General features: G+C 45.4%; 1 protein-coding gene across 1 annotated transcript; it reads left to right on the top strand.

Moving 5' to 3' along the window:
- Positions 1-2,893: 2,893 nt before the first annotated feature.
- On the top strand, positions 2,894-25,626 carry ERFL (ETS repressor factor like). The gene is made up of 5 exons (XM_087727965.1): positions 2,894-2,954; positions 19,664-19,946; positions 22,928-23,117; positions 23,684-23,807; positions 25,004-25,626. The coding sequence occupies exons 1-5, from the start codon at positions 2,894-2,896 to the stop codon at positions 25,624-25,626; spliced, it is 1,281 nt and encodes a 426-aa protein (XP_087584091.1).
- Positions 25,627-25,903: the final 277 nt, after the last annotated feature.

Raw genomic sequence — 25,903 nt, 5'->3', positions numbered from 1 at the left:
CATCTTCGAGACCACTTCATCCTCATCCACTCAGCCCTTCTCCCATAGGTTCTAGAACACCTGGGGAAGCTGGCGCCTAGAGCGAAGGGCAGAGGAGAAGAAAGCGGGGACGGGGGGAGAATATGCATGTAAATTGGTAGAAGGAAGACAAATTCTTCAGACAGGCGTGGAAGAAGTCAGAAAAAGATGGAAGACCAGAGGCGAAAGAGGCAAAGGAGGAGAGGAAAGAGGGACCCGGAGGGAGAAGGAAAAAGCGGGCTGCAGTGATTCGGTGGGAGGAGAGAGATATGAGAAGGAGGCATTCCAGGGCCTCATCCGGAAGGTGAATCTAGAACAGGGGTCTCCAACCTTGGCAGCTTTAAGCCTGGAGGACTTCAGCTCCCAGCTTTGCTGGCTGGAGAATTCTGGGAGTTGAAGTCCGCCAGGCTTAAAGTTGCCAAGGTTGGAGACTCCCTGCTCTGAAGCCCTTCATTTTTCCTTACTTCTCTTTCTACACCTCTACTTTCCTATTTTCTACAGGAGGTGCCATCCTTCTATCCATCCCAAGTTGCCATCAGAAAGTGTCTACCCCATCACGTCCATGTCTCTTGCCTTCCTAAGCTATAAATATGGACCAGTGTCATGTTATTTTCCAGTACACCATAGTCCATCATCTGTTCTTTTTGTACTTTTAATATTAACCATATCACATATCATCCAAACTGCTTACTTCAGACCAACCGTCCGTCCGTCCATCCATCCATCCATCCATCCAACCATCCATCTCTTCCCTTCCCTTCCCTTTCCTTCCTTCCTTCCTTCCTTCCTTCCTTCCTTCCTTCCTTCCTTCCTTCCTTCCTTCCTTCCTTCCTTCCTTCCTTTCTTCCTTTCCTTCTCTTTCTCTTTCTCTTTCTCTTTCTCTCTCTTTCTTTCCCTGCCCTTCCCATCTCTCCCTTTTCTCTTTCCCTTCCTCCTTCTAGCCTTGCTTGCTGGCTGGGAATTCTGGGAGTTGAAGTCCCCCAGGCATAAAGTTGCTAAGGTTGGAGACCCCTGCCTTAAGAGGTCTTCTAGTAATCTAACACCCTCTGTTCAAGCAGGAGACCCTATATACCATTCTGGATAAATGGCTCTAGTTTGCATGAAAGGGTGGGGAGGGGGAGAAGGTATTTTGGACCAGTGAGCACTGGAAATCTGGGGGTGAAGGAGGAGAAGGGTTACAGGGTTCCACTGCATCTCTGTGCCACCCATAAGTCACATCAACCTCATTTTTGCCCGTTGGTTGGGAGATATCTTGCAATAAAGGTCCATTCTCCATAAAGGATTGCAGCTCGCTCTCTTTCCCTCCCTCTCTCTCTCTCTCTCTCTCTCTCTCTCTCTCTCTCTCACACACACACACACACACACACACACACACACACACACCTCCCCAGAGCATACCCCCACCACCCTCCAATTCTGTATCCTAAGAGATTGGGACCAGTGGTGAAATTCCTTTTGTTTACTACCGGTTCTGTGGGCATGGCTTGGTGGGCATGGTAGGAGAAGGATATTGCAAAATCTCCATTCCCTCCCCACTCTGGGGCCAGCCAGAGGTGGTATTTGCCGGTTCTCTGAACTACTCAAACTTTCCGCTACCGGTTCTCCAGAACCTGTCAGAACCTGCTGGATTTTACCCCTGATTGGGGACCCTGATCCTGGGATATATACTCTTCCGGTATGTTCCCCCCCCCCCCCGCTCCCGGGAAAGGTGAGCAAAAGGGGAGCTGGCCGTTTATAAAACATCCCCCCCCCCTTTTCAAAAGAGGCAAAATCAAAACCACCTTCTCCGCCGTGGGCTTTGCGGAGGCCGGTTCTAATCCGGCGATTTCCACCCCTGTGAATTATAGCGCCATTCTAACCATCGCCGGCCCGATACATCAGTAATGAAGGCAGCTTTAGATTGTCGGGATAACGGATGGCCGGGTGTTGGTGGGAAACATTTATGGCCTGAATATTTTAAAGGGCTCGAGATCAATTTTTCACCCGTGATTTAGAGGGCCTCTTGCTAACCACTCAGCCACGTTTTTTGGCGCAACAAAGTCTTCCTTGAACGCGGGTTGTGATTGCTGTTTTCCCTCGACATAGCAGTGATTGGATGACGCTGGGAAATGCTGGTGTAGAAACAGCTGGGGGGGGGAAAGTGGCCTACACTAAAATACACGTATCGGGAACTATCCTGGCGTTCTGTCTGTGGAGATTCTCAGTCATCCAGGTTCATGGTGGTCCTTTTTTCCCCCCAAGAGGCAAAACTGGACTTTCTGGTTTTTCTTTGAAGAGGTGTCGCTTCTCATCCAAGAAGATTCCTCAGCTCTGATTGAAGAATTCCATTCCCCACCGTTCAGCCAGAGCTGAAGAAGTTTCTTGGATGAGAGGTGAAATGTCTTCAAAGAAAAACTAGAAAAGTCCAAGAGGCAACTTGGGGGGGGGAGGGGGCATCCCACGGTTTTCTTTTTTTAAAAAAAATTAGATTTCCTGACAACGCTTTCGTCCATCCATACCCCACACGGAGTTCTCCAATGTAGACACGCGGCAGATACGAGTTTGAATTATAGACGGGGCTAACCTGGAAGCGCTTGGGGGGTGGGGGGGTGGGGAAAACACGACTGGATTAATTTAGGAGCCGCTCCGAGAGTCGATAGGCGCCTTCGAGCGCGCAGGCTTGAGTTTTGCGCGGGCTCCTCCGTCCTGACAGGCGCAAACGCGGGTTGAAAGCGCCGCATTTCTCACGTTCTTAAGCAGGGTGGAGGCTGGCGAAGGTTAACTGTACGGGAGAGATTGTACAGATTCTCAGTCGTGCCTGGACGGCTGAGAATCTCTACAGACTTTGAGCTAGACAATTTGGGGCGCACCGCCTTGGAATGGTGTGGGAGCAGGAATGGAAAAAATTGCAGACGACAAGAACCAGGAGCGCCACTCAGGTGACCCCAAGGACACAGGTAAACTTCCAAGTGCTTCAAAGACCCCGTAAAAAGGGTGCAAATGGCCAGCTGTCTGCAAGGAAGATAAATCCTTTCGTTCCCCACTATTAAGTCAGAGCTGAAGAAGCTTCTTGGAGGAGAAGCGAAACGTCTCCCCCCCCCCAAAAAAAAACCCACAAGAAAGTCCAGTTGCCTCCTGGAAAAAAGCACCTTTGGGGCAACCAAGTAAGGGAGAGAGTCACTTCCAAAATGAGCTGCGCTCGTCGGGTTCCGCCTTAAGACTTTTGTGCATGGAGGTCCCGCGTGGCCCTTTTTCCAGCCCCACCAGATTGCGCGGAAGCGTCGGGTCCAACTCCGCAGGGCCAGGATTAAAGCTTCACTTGGGGGGGGGGTGCTCTCCTCCTTCAACTCAGCCATCTCCCCGAAAAAAAAAACTTCCTTTCCTGCTAGTGTGGAAAGAACCACGGGACACCCACCCACCCACCCCGCGCGCGAGAGAGAAATCCGCAGCGCCTTCTCTCTTTCGCCTCCATCCCAAGCAGGTCGGGTGGGGGAGATTCGCGGCGCTTTTTCCTCTCCTTTTTTTCCTTCTTCTCGTGCAAAATCGCGCCGCAGGAGACCCTTCCTCATTGCGCTTTCTCTCTCCCTCCCTCCCTCTCTCTCTCTCCTGTCCCGTCCCCCCCCACCCGCCCTCCCCTTCCTGCAGATAGAAGCCTCCCTCGCTATGGACTGTAACTGCGTCTCCGATCTGCTCCTCACCTCGCCTGTGCCGGCTCTCTGGACACCAGGTAATCGCAACCCTCGGGCAGGAGATACGACCGAAGCCTGCCCTTCCTCTCCCCCCCCCCATGGCCCTGCGTGCTGGGGGTTAATCCGGGAGCCAAGGTCTCAGCGGTGGGCAGTGGGCAGTGGGCGCTTGGGCCCTGGAATCACCTGGGTGCTGAAGCCCTTGGCCTCCATCTACCTGTGCCTGGCTTATTTTCTTCATGCGCCAGGTGCATCATTGGATGTTGGCCATCCTATTTTTATCAACCTGCGCCTGGCTTACCCGCGGGTTAGAAAACTGCCTTTCCTCATGAAGGCTAGCCTTCCAACACACCCTGGCTGTCTTCACACAGCATGCTTAACCTGTTTACTGAGTGAACTCCTAAACTGGGCCAGTGTAAGACCTTCAACCTGTAACCAAAAGGCTTGGCTTCACAAATTGCTAACCCATGGCTCTTAAAAGCCAACATGGTTCAAAGCAACCCTAGTTAGAACGTTTGGAAAGGGAAACACCATTTGGCTAAGTATGCGGCCTGAACCCAGGGAGACCACCAAGATACAAGATAGTCCTCAATTTACAATGTTTAGGGACTGTTCCGTAGAAACACAATCATGGTGTTGGTTTAGGGTCGCCTCACAATCAGGAGTTGTGACTTCGAGCCTAGGCAGAGGCAGCTATTTCTCTCCCTCGGCACAATGAGAATATATCTGCCGAATAAAAACTCCGCACTGGCGACAGGGTAGGGCATCCGGCCAGTAAACACTCGGCTCCATTCAGTTGCCCAGACTCCACCCCACAAGGGATTAAGGGGTTGTTAAAAGAGGATGATGATGGTGTTAGTTTAAGGGAAGGCGTGTCTGTAATTAAAACAAGAGATGAGATCAATTGTTCTGGTGAGATACAGGTAGATCTCTACTTACAACAGTTCATTTAGTGACTATTCAATGTTACGCCACTGAAAAAAGTGATTTATGACCACTTTTCACAGTTACGACCATTGCAGCATCCCCGTGGTCACATGATCAAAATTCAGGTGCTTGGCCACTGGTTCACACTTATGATGGTTGCAGTGTCCCAGTGATCCCCTTTTGCGACCGTCTGACAAGCAAAGTCAATGGGGGAGCCTGCTTCACTTAACAACCGTATTGCTCACTTAACAACTGCAGTGATTCACTCAAACAACTTGGCAAGAAGGGTTGTCAAGTGGGACTAAACTCACTGAACAAACGTTTTACTTAGCAACAGAAATTTTGGGCTTTATTGTGGTCGTAACTCGAGAACTACCTGTACTGGATTAAAAACTGGTGGGGTTGGTTTGACCATGATTGTCCCCTTCATATATCTCACCTGTAAGGATTCTGCACTTGGGTTTATGCCAGTAAATGTTGGCTTGCTTGGTTATGAAATTTGGTTTGGCTTGATTTCCCCAACATGCTACATCCTAATCCGTAAATATGCTGTTCATGTGTGTTGTATGTACAAACCTAGAGTAGAGAAGCAGAACTTATTTTTTTTATTTATTTTTTACTTTAGATTGCAGGATTTTTGGATCCTGAAAGCCAAATTTGCAAGCATTTCTTAGCAAGTGATAAGATAAGCTTTCCTCACAGTCAGCCTTAGCAAAGGGAGAACATCTCCCAGGCAGAAAATTGAAGGTTTTTCTGATGTGCACATCTTAAGACTTCTCTCTGTGCCTGGGTTCACTCAATTAACCCATGGTTAGTTTAATCGTGGTTTACTGTACTTAATTAACCCTCTTTTCTGAGTCTGCGTGGCATTGATTTGGACAACACATTCAACTTGGCTACTGAATGGACTCCCTTTCAGTTTCCACAATACCCTGGATCATATATTAATACCCTGTTTTCCCGAAAATAAGACCCAACTGGAAAATAATCCCTAGCATGATTTTTCAGGATGCTCGTAATATAAGCCCCAGTTAAAATTGTCACCTAGATGAATGCATTTAGTACCGTATTTCCCTGAAAATAACACCAAACCAGAAAAGAAACCCTTTTGGAGCAAAAATTAACATAAGACCCGGTCTTATTTTGGGGAAAATATGGTAACACTGTCTGAAGTCACACCACATGCTAAATCATTGACCTCCCCCAAAGAAATTAAAACTACTGGTTTCAACCTAACCAAATCTAACATGTGATAAGAATGTAACAGCAGGACTTTTAACTGATCTGGTTATCCCTGTTGCCTGAACCTCCCACCGACACAGAAAACTTACCAAATCTGGTACATTGATACACCGTCTATCTAGCATAGTATTAAAATAGATGAAATACTGTTATTAATAATAATAATGCAATCAAAAAGATATCCTTGGAGGATACCTGCCCTTTTTTTTTAAAATTGTCACCATGAAATTGAGAATGCAAAATTGTGTTTTGGGATTTCAGCTTTGAATACTGAAAAGAATTATTACATAAATATCAAATATATTTTATTATATATTCATACATGCGAACACGCACACTTTGAAACCCTTGGCATTTCTTAATATTTTCAGGAACTAGGCCAGTTATCACGTTTTCTCCATAACACCCAAACCTGCATGCCAACTCTTCGAATGCCACTCTTTTTGCCTATTCAGTATTTTAAAACATCAAATATAAAATACTGGTGCATTCAGTCGTGTTGTTTTCAAGGACCGACTTGTACACCTAAGTGTATAACTCAACCTAAATCCCATCCTGCACTTCTTTTTTACTATTTTATTGATTTAAAAGATAGGCCTCACTTTTCTACACCAAAATGAAAATATTTCCACCAATTACACCAATGTAATTCACAAGGAAACATCAGCAGACACACTCAGAAAAAGCATTACTTTGTTTTCTAAAGCAGTAAAATAAAGCTACCTCTTGCCCCAAATCATCTAAAATGTTATGATTTTAGTAAGCATAAAACAAAAATAAGTTTTCAAAGGGTGGGGGGGGAACCTTGAATCGTATTGGGAACATAATTTCTCCCACACTGGAGAAAACCCAGCCATGGTGACATTTTAAAAAGTTGATTGGGGTGAAGAAGAAGAAAAAGGAATCTAAATTGGGTGCCCAGCTGGCTGTTGAATAGATGAATAGATGCTGGCTGCCGAGAATTATTTCTTGAAAATATTTCTCTGCCCCACTTTGCTTCTCAGACTTGATGTCAAAGGCACGGATCACGTATCCGGTGTCTCTATTTAACAAAATATTTCAACCGTCTGGGAACATTTTAGCAAATAAGAAAAAAATTGGGGAAGGATCCCAGCTCCATCGCCAATAAATAAATCTAAATAAATAATGAAATTAAAATTGGCTGGGTCCGTCCTGGTGCGGAAACAAGAGAAGGAAACGCCGATCACAAACCGAGTGAGTTGTGCTGAGAAATTTTCACAGTGCCCTTGTTGATTGTGCTCCTGCCTTCTGCCAGTTAGCAATAGACAAACATTTCCCACCCCCTCGTTTCAAACAGCTATTAATTGCACCCTTTCCCTCCAAGCGGTGGCTCCCCCAGGAATCTAGAAAGCTGTGAAGTTGATAGCTCCAAGCTGAAAGCTGGGGGCAATTGCGACAATCAAAGGGAGCTGTTTTTAACCTGGGGCTGCCTTTCTTTCGCTTGGCCTCTGAGGAGCGAATACTGTATGTTTCATTAGCCAGCTGCTTCAATCTTGGTTTCCCCCCCCCCCCTCGCCAAGGCTGAAATAATAGCAAGATGAGTCAAAAGCAGACTCTTGGCGGCCTGCGTTGAAATAGGAAGGGAGAACAGGGTTGACATACCTTTCCTTTCAGCCCAGGATGTCTGCTAAAAGGAGAGTCAAAATGGCAGCCGCAACTATGCCATGGAAGCCCTGCCTGTTGGGCATAAAATGATGCATTAAGTTGCAGTTCAGAAGATTTATTGCTCACACCTTTACCACAGAATCTAGTCCACTAAGGTTCAGTACTAAATTGGCGCCAGAAAAGGGGCTGCGGAATTCAGGAGAGTTTGGGAGTTGTTTGTGGCAACGTGAGGATTCTAGACTAATGACTTATTTAACTCCGCCATCAGTTCTACCTGCTCTTCTCCTGCATTGTTCCCCATGCAAAAAGGGTGGGGCAGGCATTGATCACATACGTTTGGCTGCCATCTTGACTCTTATCAATCCTCAGGGTGCCGTCGGCCAGACAGTGTCGACTGGTGACCCCCAGGGGGAGAGCCTTTTCTGTGGGAGCGCCTTCCCTCTGGAATGAGCTGCCCCCGGAGCTTCGTATAATCCCCGACCTCCGGTCCTTCCGACGTGCCCTAAAAAGTTGGCTTTTCCAGCAACCCAGCCTGGCCTGAACAAAACAAATCAAAGTATTGATTATTGTTAATTTTAATTTTAATTCTTTTAAAAAAAATGTGTCATTGTTAATTTTAATTGGGTTTGGGGATATCCTATTTAATTTCTTTTTTAACTTTTGTAGTATGTGTTCCTTTTAATGTTGTACGCCGCCCTGAGTCCTTGGGAGAAGGGCGGCATATAAATCGAATAAACCTCAAACCTCAATCCCTCCCCTACGGATTCTGCTTGGCACGATATTTACCGTAGTATTCTAGAATTAGAAGGGGGGAAAAAACCTTCTTCTCTTGTTTATGTATTTCCGGGCTGTTCACCCACTTCCTAGTAATTCTGTGTAATTTATGACACTACTGTAAAAGTTATAACAGCCCTGAAAATGTGACTTAAGACCAATCCTTCCACTTGGAACTGTACCACCATTCCACAGTTGCATGATTTAAGATTTGTCTGCCTGACAATCAGCATGTATTTATGATGGTTGCAGCATGCCAGGATTCTGTGAGTGCCATTTGTGACATTCTCAACTGTCTTCCAACAAGCAAAGTCAATGGTGGATTCATTTAACGACCGCGTGATTCCCTTAACCACTGCCATGGATACACTTCAGAACTGGGACAGAAAAAATCTTAAAATCAGTCACTTAATCACCACCTGGCTTAGTGACAGAAACTTTCATTCCAATTGTGGTTGTAAGTTGAGGACTATCTGAATATTACTGGTTCCCCTTTGCAAGCGGGAAGTCCCAGTTATGTAGGGGTGTAAGCAGTGGTGGGTTTCAAAAAATGTTCGAACCTACTCTGTGGGTGTGGCCTCCTTTGTGGGAGTGGCTTGATGCCCATGTGACCAGATGGGAGTGGCTTGCCGCTCATGTGACCGGATATGAAGATGCCAACGACACTTGTCAGAACCACCTTAAATTCCCTCACACACAGCACTGGCATGCATAAGAATATGATGTAAACTTGTTTTTTAAAAGGCATTAAAACAACTTCAACACACGCAATATTCTGATTGCACCACAAATGCAGTAGTCATCCTTACCTTTCACAGAGGCACTGAGTTTTATAAATAGGAGCATGATAGTGTAGAATAATCATATCCAAGGACCAGTGGTGGGTTTCAAAAAATTTTGGAACCTCTTCTGTAGTTGTGGCCTGCTTTCCAGGTCCACTGGTGGAACCTCTTCTAACCGGTTCGGTAGATTTGACGAACCGGTTCTACCGAATAGGTGCGAACTGGTAGGAACCCATCTCTGGGTGTAAATGCTTGCACTGACTCGCTGTGTTTCCCTGAAGCACCTGTTCTGTTGTTCCATGGGGCATATACAGTTAGTCCTCAATTTACAACATCTCTTCTTTTAGTGACTGTTCAAAGTTATAAGGGCATTGAAAAAAGCGAATTATGACCGTTTTCCACATCACTATTGCAGCATCCCCATGATCAGGTGATCAAAATTCAGCCGCTTGGCAACCGATTCATATTTATGACGGTCGCTGTGTCCCGGGGTCACGTGAGCCCTTTTTGCGACCTTCTGACAAGCAAAATCAATGGGGAAGCCAGACTCAGTTCATAACCACGTTACTCACTTAACGGCAGTGATTCACTTAAGAAGGAATTTTGTAAAACGGGGCCAAACTCACTCAACAACTGTCTTGCTTAGCAACAGATATTTGGGACTCGATGGCCGTACATTGAGGTCTACCACTATTGGTTTCACTTGCTGCTCAATTTGGAAAAGTGGATTACTTGACATAAAATTTAAATCGAGGCCGCTTTGGGTTTAGCTAACTCAAACAATTTGTGCATTTTTTTTAAAAAGGCACAGAACAAATTAGTAGTTCTTGTTACACCCAATGGATCTAGATATTTACGGTTAATTAGGACAAAACTTACTAAATAAAATCCAGTGTGATTAATAGAGTAGAGCAGGGGTTCTCAGCCTTAGCATGGATGTGGGAAAGTCAACTCCCAGAATTCCAATTTAAATATTTTTTTAAAAAAATGCACAGTCTGTTTAGGTTAGCATCCAAATTTTGATCTTGGAGGCCAGAGGGACAGGTGTGGGTCAAAGATTACCTGCTAAGAAAATGAATGGACATATTGATAAAGATTCCGGAGTTGTGCCATATTACTGTAGACTTGATTTGTGTGTAGAGGTAAAAATCCAAATTTCAGGAATGGGTTTATGGAAAATGGAAGGTAGGACATCTCAGAGCTTCATTAAACCATTTTTACACATTCCTGCAGCAGCTGTAGAAAAAGTGGATTTCCCCCCTCAGGGATCATTAGGGAAGAAGCCCGAAATAAAACAGCTGATATCACCACATTTTTATGCAACACTGTGGCTAGATTTGAAATGTCGGTACAGATCTATCCACTGGGCTTCAAGAAGGCTGGTTTAAGGGTTAGAAAAACAGAATAACAGAGTTGGAAGGGGGCTTCGAGGTCTTCTAGTCCAACCCCCTGCTCAAGTAGGAAATTTGTTCTGACCCCATCCTCCGTCCAGTAACAAAAGCTGGGACAATCGTAAAATGGAACGGTGGCTGAAAGCCAAGTAAACAAACAGATAAGGACTTTGGCAGCAATAGCAATAGCAGTAGACTTATATACCGCTTCATAGGGCTTTCAGCCCTCTCTAAGCGGTTTACAGAGAGTCAGCATATTGCCCCCAACAATCTGGGTCCTCATTTTACCCACCTCGGAAGGATGGAAGGCTGAGTCAACCCTGAGCCGGTGAGATTTGAACCGCTGAACTGCTGATCTAGCAGTAGCCTGCAGTGCTGCATTTAACCACTGCGCCACCTTGGCTCTATGCAGCAATGCAAACAAACTCTGGCAGCAATCCAGCCTGCCAAGTTTGTTTCTCTTTAGTCAAACGTTGACTTCTGCAAGAAGGGCGTGGCACAAGCAGTCTCTTTTATAGTCTGGGAGAGGAGCTTAATGACCATTAGCTGAGCGTAATTACCTCCTGTAATTACGTAGTTGTTCTTGACGCCGAGTAGCCCTTCGACGGCGTGCATCCCGGAACAACTCACAGGTGGTTCCTGGATCACTCTCTCTTGTCTCCTCCCCACTGATCCAAGGCTCAGGCGCCACCTGGTGGCCAACCAATCTCTCTGCGCCCTGCTCGGAGTCGGAACCCTGTCCAGGGTCCTCCACATCCTCCAGGGATGACTCATAGGGCCCCTCGCGGTCGGAGTCTGGTGGCAGCTCCAACGGCTCCTGCCGGGCCACAACAGAAACCCTCTACCATTTCAGCCAAATGTCTTTCCAATCTCTTTTTTAAACTTCCAGTGTTAGATCAGCTGCACAATGAAAAGTTATATTTGGCGTAGTGGTTAAGAGGCTGACCTAGAAAACAGAAGACTTCAGCCCTGGCATCAGCACGGTCATTGTTCCGATCCTGGCGTCCTTAGCAAGCAAGAAGGGATTTTTCGGTCCCGGCAAAACCCCTTTTATTTAAACGACTGTGCATTCCTTTCATTCACAGTCAGCAAGACTTGGCAAACAGTCTTTCAGAGGAATGTTTATCAACACGAACCTTATCTCGCTTGGCGAGCTGCCAAATAACTAGTTTCCAAACACAGGGCAAGGCAAAACTTGGCACAGAGTCTCTTATAGCAGTGTTTTTCAACCTTGGCAACTTGAAGATGTCCGGACTTCAACTCCCAGAATTCCCCAGCCAGCATTCGCTGGCTGGGGAGTTCTGGGAGTTGAAGTCCAGACATCTTCAAGTTGCCAAGGTTGAAAAACACTGTCTTATAGCCACAAACATTCCAACGACTGAATGAATGGTTTCCTGCAGAAGCCCCCTCCCCGTTCGCCCCTCTTTTGTGTCCTATGGGAGGGGCCAATCACCTCCAAGGTGTGGCTCCACTCCCAAGTCAACCCTGTTTTCTTAGTTGGTCTTCTGGCAGCTCTGCGCAGGCGGACACTGGGAACAGGCTCCAGCTGTTCCTCTGCCTCACTCCAGCCTAACTCCCGCAATGCCTACGACACAGAGCCCTCGTCTGAGCTTTCCTCAGCTCCCAGGACTGTCCCATCTTCCTCCCCAACCTCCCCACTGTCCGACTCTGCTGCCAGCTTCACTGGCCGCTGGCGGGCCACAACACTCATTCAAAAAGGCCACCATGCAGGATTTCTCAAGGCGCCATTGTACCCACAGCCCCGCGCTCCCCAAAACCTTACCTTCAGGCGGGGTTGTCTTTCGGATGGCAGGCCTTGCAGCCTCTCTGAGGTGGCTCCAGGTCACACGAGACCTTCATTCTTGAAGAAGCTTCCGGGAATTTATATTATTTTTTGTTTGTTTATATCCTGCCTTTGTTGTTTTTACAAATAACTCAAGGCAGGGAATGTATTCAACACCTCCTCCTATTTTCCCCACAGCAACCTTGTGAGGTGGGTTAGTCTAAAAGGGAGCGACTGGCTCAAAGTCACTCATATGGCTTTCAGGCCCAAGGTGGGACTAGAACTCACTGTCTCCTGGTGATTGGCCCAAAGCCACCCAACCAGCATTCATGCTTAAGGTGGAACTAGAACTCAGTTTCCTGGTGATTGGCCCAAAGACATCCAACCAGCATTCATGCTTAAGGTGGGACTAGAACTCACTGTGTCCTGGTGATTGGCCCAAAGACACCCAACGAGCATTCATGCTTAAGGTGGGATTAGAACTCACTGTCTCCTGGTGATTGGCCCAAAGCCACCCAACCAGCATTCATGCTTAAGGTGGGACTAGAACTCACTGTGTCCTGGTGATTGGCCCAAAGACACCCAACGAGCATTCATGCTTAAGGTGGGATTAGAACTCACTGTCTCCTGGTGATTGGCCCAAAGACACCCAACCAGCATTCATGCTTAAGGTGGAACTAGAACTCAGTTTCCTGGTGATTGGCCCAAAGACATCCAACCAGCATTCATGCTTAAGGTGGGACTAGAACTCACTGTGTCCTGGTGATTGGCCCAAAGACACCCAACGAGCATTCATGCTTAAGGTGGGATTAGAACTCACTGTCTCCTGGTGATTGGCCCAAAGCCACCCAACCAGCATTCATGCTTAAGGTGGGACTAGAACTCACTGTGTCCTGGTGATTGGCCCAAAGCCACCCAACCAGCATTCATGCTTAAGGTGGGACTAGAACTCACTGTGTCCTGGTGATTGGCCCAAAGACACCCAACGAGCATTCATGCTTAAGGTGGGATTAGAACTCACTGTCTCCTGGTGATTGGCCCAAAGACACCCAACCAGCATTCATGCTTAAGGTGGAACTAGAACTCAGTTTCCTGGTGATTGGCCCAAAGACATCCAACCAGCATTCATGCTTAGGGTAGTACTAGAACTCAGTTTCCTGGTGATTGGCCCAAAGACATCCAACCAGCATTCATGCTTAGGGTGGGACTAGAACTCAGTTTCCTGGTGATTGGCCCAAAGACATCCAACCAGCATTCATGCTGAAGGTGGAACTAGAACTCAGTTTCCTGGTGATTGGCCCAAAGACATCCAACCAGCATTCATGCTTAAGGTGGGACTAGAACTCACTGTGTCCTGGTGATTGGCCCAAAGACACCCAACCAGCATTCATGATTACCACCTCCTTATGATTGGCTCAGAGTCGTGGTCATAAGTCAACGACTAAGTGTAGTGTTTTTTTTTGGGGGGGGGTATATAAATTTAAGAAATACATAGATAAAAATACGATCTCCAGGACAAGTAGCAATAGCATGTCTGGAGAAATTGACGGCTGTCTCCACATACAGTTTTTACTGGAAAAGTCACAGTTGCTTGTTATATTGCAAATATTCCTCATCAGAGACGGTTCTGAAGTCAAAATGTACTTGGACCACTTTGTTAAAGTATATGAGATCTAATCTTTTTTTTTTTACGTTGCTTGTGAATATTTCTTCAGCTATCCCCCCAAATCCTTTCTGTTATTGCTGTGTAGATGTGTTAAGGTGAAACCTTATGCCTTGCTCTTTATTTAATGTTTGTTTCCTGGCCTATCCATGAAATGCCAGCTTTGATTTAAAAATAAAAGTGGGCTGGGGCCTTTTTTTTTTTAAATGGAGACATGAGGTAACAATGGCTGCAGGATTGTTACAGCTGTTTCTCATGTTCAGTAATTGGGCTGATTAAAATGGGTTGGTGCTCTGCCGGCTGGGGAATTCTGGGAGCTGTAGTCCAGGCGTCTTAAAAGTTGCCAGCGTTAGGAAACCTTGTTTTTGGAGAGGAAACAAAAAGAGAAGGATTGACCTTGTGCTGAGCACTGAAAAGGCTGACAGCGGAACATGGCCGGCTGGGAAATTCTGGGAGAGAAGAGCAACCAGGATGATGAGGGGATTGGAGATTAAAACATATGAAGAATGGTTGCAGGAACTGGGCCTGGCTAATCTAGTGAAAAGAAGGACCAGAGGAGACATGATAGCAGCGTTCCAATATTTGACAGGCTGCCACACAGGGGGGAGGGGGGATTGTCAAGTTATTTTCCAAGGCACCTGAAGGCCAGACAAGGAATAACTAGATAGATAGATAGATAGGTAGGTAGGTAGGTAGGTAGGTAGGTAGGTAGATAGATAGATAGATAGATAGATGATAGATAGATAGATAGATAGATAGATAGATAGATAGATAGATAGATAGATAGATATAGATAGAAAGATAGATAGATAGATAGATATAGAAAGATAGAAAGATAGAAAGATAGAAAGATAGAAAGATAGAAAGATAGAAAGATAGAAAGATAGATAGATAGATAGATATAGATAGAAAGATAGAGAGATAGATAGATAGATAGATAGATATAGATAGAAAGATAGATAGATAGATAGAGAGATAGAGATAGATAGAGATAGATAAATATAGATAGATATAGATAGATATAGATAGAAAGATAGATAGATAGATATAGATAGATAGAAAGATAGATAGATAGATAGATAGAGATAGATAGATATAGATAGATATAGATAGATATAGATAGAAAGATAGAAAGATAGATAGATAGATAGATATAGAAAGATAGAAAGATAGAAAGATAGAAAGATAGAAAGATAGAAAGATAGAAAGATAGAAAGATAGATAGATAGATAGATAGATAGATAGATAGAAAGATAGATAGATAGATAGATAGATAGATAGAGATAGATAGAAAGATAGAAAGATAGATATAGATGGAGATTTTGCAGTATCTTCTCCTGGAGTGGGGAGGGAATGGAGATTTTGCAGTATCTTCTCCTGGAGTGGGGAGGGAATGGAGATTTTGCAGTATCCTTTCCCTGGAGTGGGGAGGGAATAGAGATTTTGCAGTATCCTTCCCCTGGTGTGTGGTGGGAATGGAGATTTTGCAGTATTTTTTCCCCAATAGTGGGGAGGGAATGGGGATTTTGCAGTATCCTTCCCCTGCCATGCTCACCAAGCTGTGCCCACAGAACCGGTAGCAAAAATTTTTTGAATTTCACCACTGCTCCGATGCCTGAGCTAGGCATAAAAATACTAAGCGGGGTGGGGGTGGTGGCAGGGGGGCTCTGATATTTCCCCCCCCCCCAACTAGCAAGGTACCTCTCTGGAGAAAGGCCCATCTCACACTTGGTGAGCCATGGCATTTCACCTGATATATAGAAGGGCCTTGGGGAAGGTGAATGCAATTTACTGCAGGGGGGCCCAAGGTGCTTCGCGTAACTGAAAAATCAAGGCATCGATCAGCAGTTCATTAGGCCTGTTAATGACAGATTCCTAGATAGAGGCACAGATCGGAGGAGGCCAGCTTGACCTCGCCTGCACCGGAGGGATCCGGTACCTTCTGCCTTGAAAGGTTGTCCCCTCCTGTGCCTGGAGCCAGCTTTTTAGCTGTGATTAATGCGGACGGAGGGTGGAAGCAGAGGTGACCGAATCGCCTATCCCAGCGCCCTAGAGAGGCCTTTGTTTAAACACTTGGCCAGGTGGATATTAAAAGCCCAGGGAAGAATTAGGAGCAAAATGTTGAAGTCCACACTTCTTAAACCTCTGCCAAGGTTGAGGAACATTGTATAATAGACCCGGAAATTAGGTTCTACCAGCAGAGCATAGAAGGAAACGAGGGAAATAGACAATTCACAACAACTTTAAAAGAGGGCTCTCGTTTTATTTTTGTGAACCTTTAGAACCAAACCTCAGAACTACGTGGAACAATTAACTCTCCTGTGAAAACCCAACAGGTTAACAGTGTTGGAAGGGACCTTGTAGGTCATCTAGTCCAACCCGCCCTCCCATCAAGCAGGAGACTCTACACCATTTCTGACAAATGGCAGTCCAGTCTCTTCTTGAAAGCCACCAGTGATGAAGCTCCCACAACTTCTGAAGGCAATTTCTGTTCCATGGGTTGATAGCTCTACGGTCAAAAATTTTCTCCTTATTTCTAGATTGAATTCCTCCTTGAGCCATCCATTATTCCTTGTCTGGCCTTCAGGTACCTTGGAAAATAGCTTGACCCCCTCCTCTCTGTGGTAGCTCCTCAAAATATGGTTCCACCACAAATGTGCGCACAACAAAAGCGCGCCTGACTAAACCGCGGTGTCTAAACCGCGGTGACAAAACCGCGTGACGAATGAGCGACTAATTAGCCCTAAAGCGCGCCAACAGAAGCGCGCTGTAACGTAACCCTCAACCTAACCCTCAACCTAACCCTAAACCTAACCCTAAACCTAACCCTAAACCTAACCCTAAACCTAACCCTAACTGTAAATCTTACCTTAAATGAAATCGCACTTCTGTCGGCGCGCTGTTGTCGCCGCGCTGTTGTCGCCGCGCTTTTGAAATCGCGGTTTTAGCGCCACGGTGTTGTTGGCACGTTTATGACGTTCGCGCTTTTGACGGGTCACGCAAAATATTGGAACCCTGCTATCACATCTCACCTGGTCCTTCTCTTCACTAGACTAGCCACGTCCAGTTCCTGTAACTGTTCTTCATGTTTTAGCCTCCAGTCCCCTAAACATCCTGGTTGCTCTTCTCTGCCCTTTTTCTAGAGTCTCAAGATCTTTTTTATAGTGTGGTGACCAAAACTGAATGCAGTACTCTAGGTGTGGCCTTACTAAGGCTTTATAGTGTGGTATTAGTATCTCACTTGATCTTGATTATATCCCTCTGTTAATGCAATTTAGGATTGGACGTATTCTCTTTCTCTTGTACACAAAGAATCACGTATTCTCTTTCTCTTTTACATACACACACACACACACAAACACACAATTGTGACTTGGAGAGCATACAATATGCCTAGTTCACTCAGCATGTCTCAGTTCAGATTGCTTTGCCCGAAGCGGCTGTCTGATCCTATCCAGGTTCCCCCCACCCCCTCGAAATAATTCCTGCAGAGTTCCGTGAGATTTAAGTTCCAAGTAGCTGCAAAATTGAAGTGGGCAAAAGTGAGTGGAGGAAATCCAGGGGCTAGCTCTGCCTCGGTCTTAATTCACGGCTTTGTCTTCCTTCCCAAATTATTTCCATTTTTTAAATATGCTTCTTAAACGTGTAATGTTCTCACGACGCCAGTTTTTTGTCAACATTTTAAATAAAACGTGTGTGCGCATGCTGTGGAGTTATGTAAGTCATAAGCCTACAATCCTTATTTGTTGCCAGAAAGGAGCCCAACGTTTCTGGAACAAGGAGAAAGGGAGGAGGGGAGAGGGAGAATTGTGGGGTGCTTGGTGCTCTCTGAACTTGGTTGTTTACTTCCAGACGTTTTCATTACCTAACTAGGTAACATCATCACTGCTAGCAAGGAGCTGGATTTGCTCTCTGAACAAACAGAGACAAACACAGAAAGCAACGCCCACTCCCTTCTAGCACTGATGATGTTATCTAGTTGGGTAATGAGATGTCTGGGTCAAAAACAAGCACAGACAGCACCAAGGACCCCACAGTTCTCCTCTTCTTCTCCTCCCCTTCTTCTTGTTCCAGAAAGGTTGGACTTCTTTGTGGCAGCAGAAGGGTTCTAGGCTTATGACTTACTTAACTCCACCACCAGCTCTGCCTGCTCTTCTCCTACGCTGTCCCCCATGTAAAAAAAGAGGGGAAGCAACCCCCACTCTATTCTAGCACTGATGATGTTCCCTAGTTGGGCAGTGAAAAGTCTGCAAGAGAACAACGAAGCTCAGAGAACACAAAAGACCCCACAGTTCCACCTGAGCTACAAATATTATCTCCTACTGAAATTTATATTCTGCCAGTCGATAACCCGGCGTTGCCCGGGTATTTATTTGTAGAGGGAAAATGTCCAGACCAAACGTAATTCCTAATGTTGGATTTCCCCACTTACCTGTGGGACTATTGTGAAGCTGCTACCATGGCAACTCCGGTGCGCTGTACAGTAGAAGACATTTTATGGCAGTACAGTAGAAGACATTTACGGCAGTACAGTAGAAGACATTTTAAGGCACAACAGGCTGTATCTTAACAGAACACCACCACCCCCAAGGGGTGTTAGGGGTGTCTTACTCCCACAGTATTTTTTTTCCAGAGAGTAAGTCACCTGTGTTACCAAATTTGGCTGAAATTGCTCGAGGCGTTCCAGAGTTATGCTGGAACACACACACACACACACACACACACACACACACACACACACAGAGCGATAGATAGATAGGTAGGTAGGTAGGTAGGTAGATGATAGATAGATAGATAGATAGATAGATAGATAGATAGATGATTGATAGATAGATAAGATAGATAGATAGATAGATAGATAGATAGATAGATAAGATAGATAGATGATAGATAGATAAGATAGATAAGATAGATAGATAGATAGATAGATAGATAGATAGATAGATAAGATAGATAAGATAGATAGATAGATAGATAGATAGATAGATAGATAGATAGATAGATAGATAGATAGATGATAGATAAGATAGATAAGATAGATAGATAGATAGATAGATAGATAGATAGATAGATAGATAGATAGATAGATAGATAGATGATAGATAAGAGATAGATAGATAGATAGATAGATAGATAGATAGATAGATAGATAGATAGATAGATAGATAGATAGATAGATAGATAGGCTAGATAGATAGATGATAGATAGATAAGATAGATAGATAGATAGATAGATAGATAGATAGATAGATAGATAGATAGATAGATAGATAGATAGATAGATAGATAAGATAGATAGATCGATAGATAGATCGATAGATAGATAGATAAGATAGATAAGATAGATAGATGATAGATAGATAGATAGATAGATAGATGATAGATAGATAAGATAGATAGATAGATAGATAGATAGATGATAGATAGATAAGATAGATAGATAGATAGATAGATAGATAGATAGATAGATCGATAGATGATAGATAGATAGATAGATAGATAGATAGATAGATAGATAGGGCGATAAATTGGGGGAGAGGGAGGGAGGGAGGGAGGGAGATAGAGAGAGAGAGAGAGAGAAGTATTGTCCAGATGAAAGCTAGCCTCTGAACCTACAAATGTAAAAAAAAGTCTTTCTATATGGAATAATAGGATTTTAAAAAAAGATAAATGAAGTAAGATGAGCTAGTTAAGACTTGTGACCTACAATCAGTTAATTATTATTTGAATATATGTTTTTATTGATACATTTAAAAAAATAAACATAAAAAGTTCCATATCTATCTGAACAGCGTGTTTCTCTGGGGGCACAATCAATTATTATTATTTTTCACCATCAGGTTTCGCTTTCCCTGACTGGGCCTATAAACCCGAATCGAGTCCCGGCTCCCGTCAGATCCAACTCTGGCATTTCATCCTGGAGCTGCTGCAGAAGGAAGAATACCAGAATGTCATTGCCTGGCAAGGGGATTACGGGGAGTTTGTCATCAAGGATCCCGACGAAGTGGCCCGGCTGTGGGGTATTCGTAAGTGCAAGCCCCATATGAACTACGACAAGCTGAGCCGCGCTCTGAGGTGAGACATGGAGGAGAGAGAGAGAGATTTTGGCTCCTGTTAGCAACTGGGGCTGAGGGGAAGTGGGTCTACTGCAACGTGTCTCAGTCCTGGCAACTTTGAAGATCTGTGGACTTCAATTCCCAGAATTCCCCAGGCAGCATAGAATTCTGGGAGTTGAAGTCCACAGACCTTCAAGTTGCTACAGTTGGGAAATACCATTCTCAGGTGAGGAAGGGTACTAGTAATGCTTGAGATTAGTCTTCAGAGCCGAGGTGGCGCAGTGGTTAGGGTGCAGTACCGCAGGCCACTTCAGCTGACTGTCATCTGCAGTTCAGCGGTTCTAATCTCACCGGCTCAAGGTTGACTCAGCCTTCCATCCTTCCGAGGTGGGTAAAATGAGGACCCAGACTGTGGGGGCGATATGCTGACTCTGTAAACCGCTTAGAGAGGGCTGAAAGCCCTATGAAGCGGTATATAAGTCTAACTGCTATTGCTATTGCTATTCAGAGGCCCCATGTAGCCTGCAATATACTGTATTTTGTGGAGTATAAGACCCCCCCTAAAAGAGGGTGAAAATTTGGGTGCTAATCCCTAGCACCGCATAACGGAGTGAGCTCCCGTTACTTGTCCCAGCTTCTGCCCACCTAGCAGTTCGAAAGCACGTAAAAAATGCAAGTAGAAAAAGAGGAACCACCTTTGATGGGAAGGTAACAGCGTTCCGTGTGCCTTCGGCATTGAGTCATGCCGGCCACATGACCACGAATACGTCTTCGGACAGCGCTGGCTCTTCGGCTTTGAAACGGAGATGAGCACCGCCCCCTAGAGTCGGGAACGACTAGCACATATGTGCGAGGGGAACCTTTATCTTTGCCTAATGCCAACTTCCAGCGCCTGAATATTTTTTAAAAAAAATAGTCTTTGAAAAGTGCTTTAACGAACGGAGAATAATTCATTTTCCAACATAAGCACTCAAAAAAAAAAAAAGGTTTAGCTGGTGACTGCCATCTTCAAAAGAGGAATTCTCTCCGTATGAAGGATGATCTGTGGCATTTTTAAAGGACTTTGCATAAGGCTCGTCCATCATCAAACTCCAAAGAAGCCACAGAATTATTATTATTTTTGGAGGGGGGGAGCTTCAGAGAACGGTTGTCGTATTTATAAGCACTTTTGATTAATTAAGTGGCCTACCAAAACTCTTATGATTAATTAGTAAAACTTCCGTGATGCTGCAGCAGCCTTGACAAATATTACTGTTATCTGTAATATCAGTTTATCATCCTGTCATGTCACGAGGAGTGTATTCCTTCTCAGGTGTCAAAAAAAAACAAACCCAAACCCCTCAGCTTTCTTCTACCTCTTCAAAGGGCATGATAAAACCCGCACGAGCTCCGCGGTTATACCTTCCCCGTAATTGATCGACAGCAATATTTGTTATCGCTTATTAATTAACTGCATCTCCCTGGCCGCTTGAGAATCCTCTTCCCTAATTAATATTTATGAGGAGCTAAGCGCTATTGACACTTCCTATTAACTCAGCCTGGGAATTCAGCACTGCTTTTGCCCAGTAAATAAATTCTAAAGACGCCCTCGCCAACCCCACAGGAGGAACTCAAAAGAGATGCGTTTCTAGCACAGACTAAACCAAAGGGGAACTTGGTGTCAATAAACCATGCCCTGCTAGGGGGCGCTTTATTTGAAAGCGTGCTGATTTCTCCAAATATACCAGTAGGGGGCACTGCACTGCAAGAAAGAAAAAGCGATTTAATCTTTCCAAAAGAATGCCAACCAGTTTGATTTTAGTTGGTATTTTCCCCCAGGTGTCTAAATGGTTGCTGAAAGGGGGAAAAAAAGGATTTAAGATTCTACGGTTTATTTTAGCTATCGTCTCTATAGAATTTAGCGTTTGGGTGTGAGTTTTTAAAAGGCAGCTCATCTACCGCTGCAAATATGGATCAAATCGTTTTAAATCAATAAATGAGGTGCTTTGGTAATTGATATTAGAAAATATTTTTATCTTTTGGATTTTGCCTTATCCTGCCCCAAACTCTTAGCTTGAATCAGGGTTGAGTGGTTTTGATTAGAAGAGGAGGGAGAGGGAAGATGGGATACTGAACTAGCTTTAGAAGTGAGTTTCAAGACCCCAGATCAATTTCTCACATATTTTGAAATCTGCTGTTGGACAATGTAGAATGAAGTTTCCCAAGTCTTAAGTTTAGTTTTTCTTTCTTTCTTTCTTTCTTTCTTTCTTTCTTTCTTTCTTTCTTTCTTTCTTTCTTTCTTTCTTTCTTTTTTCTTCTTTTTCTTTCTTTCTTTCTTTCTGTCTTCTCCTTTCTTCTTCTTCTCCTCCTCCTCCTCCTCCTTTCTCCTTTTCTCTTTCCTGATGATGACTAAGAATTCTTCTTCTTCTTCTTCTTCTTCTTCTTCTTCTTCTTCTTCTTCTCCTCCTCCTCCTCCTCCCTGCTTTTCTCTTTCCCGATGATGACTAAGAATTCTTCTTCATCTCCTCCTCCTCCTCCTCCTCCTTTCTCCTTTTCTCTTTCCTGGTGATGACTAAGAATTCTTCTTCTTCTTCTTCTTCTTCTTCTTCTCCTCCTCCTCCTCCTCCTCCTCCTCCTCCTCCTCCTCCTCCCTGCTTTTCTCTTTCCCGATGATGACTAAGAATTCTTCTTCTCCTCCTCCTCCTTCTCCTCCTCCTCCTCCTTTCTCCTTTTCTCTTTCCTGATGATGACTAAGAAGAAGATTAAACATTTTGGGTGTGGCTGTAATTTGAGGACTTCTGTTTTCCATTTTTACTAATAATTAAACGCAGGATGGATGATGCCAAATAAGTGGAAGCCCACTGACTTATTCCGGCATGTTCTTTTAACGAAGAATGGACCTGCCACTTCCATCCCATGCCTCCTTGACATACAGCATATTCTGCGATTACTTTTGGAACGGGGAATTTACATATCCCCGTCCACCAGCCGCTAACTCAGCTTCGCCGTTACTTTCTGCAGGTATTACTACAACAAGCGGATCCTGCACAAGACCAAAGGGAAACGCTTCACTTACAAGTTCAACTTCAGCAAAGTGGTGTTGGTCAATTATCCCCTCCTGGACATGGCTGCCAACTCCCCGTTTCTTCTCGCTCAGAATCCTTTCAATGGGACCAACCATGGAGCTGACTGCACCCCACTGACCACCGAGGTATTGATTTATTTTGGTTTCTTTAGTTTGTCAAACGTGTACGAGATGACAGGTAGAGGCGTGGAAGCGAGCACATGAAATGGGTACAAATAAAGGGGGACAGTTGGAGAGGGGCATTCGGCACAGTGGTGCGCTTATGCACGCCTCCTTTACGGACTTCTTAGGAATGGGGTGAGGTCCACGGGAGACAGTTTGAGGTTGAAGCTGTGGGGGGTTTGAGGACGTAACAACCGAGTCCAGGCGTTGACCCCTCTGTTGCCGAAGTCGTATTTTCTGCAATCGAGCTTGGAGCGGTTTACCTTGAGTTTGCATCTATTGTTTGCCCGTGTATTATTGCGGTTGAAGCTGAAGGAGTCGTTGTCAGTTAGGAGGTTGTAGGACAAGCAAGAGAGAGAACAGAGTTAGACTGTAAGGGTCTCTGCAGAAGACCTTGGGAGACCTTGGGAGATGGGGAGGCGGTGGTGCTAGAGAGGTGAGCAACAGGCGTTCAAGGTTTTCTCGCGGTCTCCCGTCCTTCCCTCCCTGCTTTGCTGCAATCTGTCATCGGCTGGCTTCGTTCTCTGCAGGCCTTGCAAAGCCTCTTCTCAAGCCCACGCTTGGGGGATCCCGCCAGCCGCACCCCACTCTTTGAACGTCAGCCAGAACCAGAGAAACTCAGGCTGGATGCAGCCTTCCCGTTCTTGGGATCAGGTGAGTGGGTGGGTCTGGGTGGGCTTAGGCTGGGGACCAAGGGGCTAAAGGCATTTTCCTTCCCTTCTTCCTTCCTTCTGTCTCTTACATTCTTTTCCTTCCTTCCTTCCTTCCGTCTCTTACATTCTTTTCCTTCCTTCCGTCTTACATTCTTTTCCTTCCTTCCTTCCTTCCATCCTACATTTTCCTTCCTTCTGTCTTACATTCTTTTCCTTCCATCTCTTACATTCTTTTCCTTCCTTCCTTTCTTCCTTCCTTCTGTCTTCCATTCTTTTCCTTCCTTCCTTCTGTGTCTTACATTCTTTTCCTTCCATCTCTTACATTCTTTCCCTTCCTTCCTTCCTTCCGTGTCTTACATTCTTTTCCTTCCATCTCTTACATTATTTTCCTTCCTTCCTTCCTTCCTTTCTTCCTTCTGTCTTCCATTCTTTTCCTTCCTTCCTTCCTTCCTTCCTTCCGTGTCTTACATTCTTTTCCTTCCATCTCTTACATTCTTTTCCTTTCTTCCTTCCTTCTGTCTTCCATTCTTTTCCTTCCTTCCTTCCTTTCCTTCCATCCTACATTTTCCTTCCTTCCATCCTTCTGGCTCTTTCCTTCCTTCCTTCCTTCCTTCCTTCCTTCCTTCCTTCCTTCCTTCCTTCCTTCCTTCCTTCCTTCCATCTTACATTTTCCTTCCATCTCTTATTCTTTTCCTTCCTCCCTCCCTCACTCCTTCCCTCCCTTTTATATCCTGTTTTTTCATTATTTTTACAAATAACTCAAGATGACCAACATATCCAACACAACTTCCTCCTCCTGTTTTCACAACCCTGTGAGGGAGGGAGGGAAGTTGGGCTGAGAGAGAAGGACTGGCCCAAAGTCACCTAGCTGGCGTTCATGCCTAACGCAAGACTAGAACTCCCATATTCCTGTTCACTGGGCCAAAGCCACCCTCCTGTCTTTCATGCCTAAGACAGGCTAGAACTCCCAGTCGCCTGGAGATTGGCCCAGTCACCCATCCGGCTTTCATAACTAAGGTGGGAATAGAACTCAAGTCTCCATTTTTTTAGCCTGGGGTCTTGATCACTAGACCAAACTGTTTCAATGATAGATTTCAAAGGATATTAATATTATATAGGGAGATTACTCTATCTCAAACACGTTTATCCAATTCTTGGTCTCCGTATCCACTCACCTCTCTTTCCTTCCCTCCACAGGTATGGCTGGCTACACGAAACCTCCCAGTTTGCTGACTCCCTATGGCCGGAATGCCTCCTTTCCCGAATATCCTTGGAATTTTAACCCTTACCTGTCCAGCACTTTCCCCCTGAACAGCTCCAAGCTGCCCACCTCTCTCTATTCCCCTCATTTCTACCCCAACCCTTTGTCTGGCTCGCTGGCCCAGCTTCCCACGCCCATCTCCCTCCTGACCAACGAAAACCCCGAGAGAACAACAGCCCTGGCGGGTAGCTCCGTGCCCAGGCTCTGCCTCCCGACCCACAGCACCACTCTGCCCCTCCGCGGGGATGCCCACGCACCCAGCACTCGCGCTAAGGAATTGCTAGGCACCAGGCCGCCCAGTCCTTCCGGAGGCCGGGGGGCTAAGGAGGACCCGGCGTCCGATTCCGAGTTGGAAATCACAGATTTGAGTGAATGCAGTTCGGAAAACGAAGGCTGCGATTTTAGCCCCGACAGTTTGGAGACGTTAGAGAGCCAGGTGCCAAATTTCAAACGGCTGGAGAGCAAGCGGGCAGCCAGGGGAAGGCCCGGTCAGCTAGATGGGGAGGTGGGAGTCAGCCTGGGTCTTATCAAGCAAGGGAAGGCTCTTGCAAGCAGTTGAAAGCGAGCCCCGAGATCTCTGGTGTGTGTCCCCCCCCTACCCCAAATTCGAAACCAAGGTTAAAGGAAACAAGGTTAAAGCCCACCCCTCTGTGTCCACTCGATGTCTATTTTTATAGGAAAGTTCTATTCAAGGAATATACTGCGTCTAACCCCCCCCCCCACCCCCCAACCCATACAAACACCCCTTCTCCAGGCCTTCAGAGGGGACTGGAATTCTCTCCCTGCTCAAAATGACCCACGATGCTCCAGACTGGGGCTGGAGGATGGTGGTGGTT

Source organism: Thamnophis sirtalis, unplaced genomic scaffold (genome assembly GCF_051295495.1).
Source record: "Thamnophis sirtalis isolate CommonGarterSnake01/CBP01778 unplaced genomic scaffold, rThaSir2_p1.2 scaffold_13, whole genome shotgun sequence".
In the NCBI taxonomy this organism is placed as follows: Eukaryota; Metazoa; Chordata; class Lepidosauria; order Squamata; family Natricidae; genus Thamnophis; species Thamnophis sirtalis.
The sequence above is the reverse complement of the archived record's forward strand: the minus strand, read 5'-3'. Positions and strand labels throughout refer to the sequence as shown.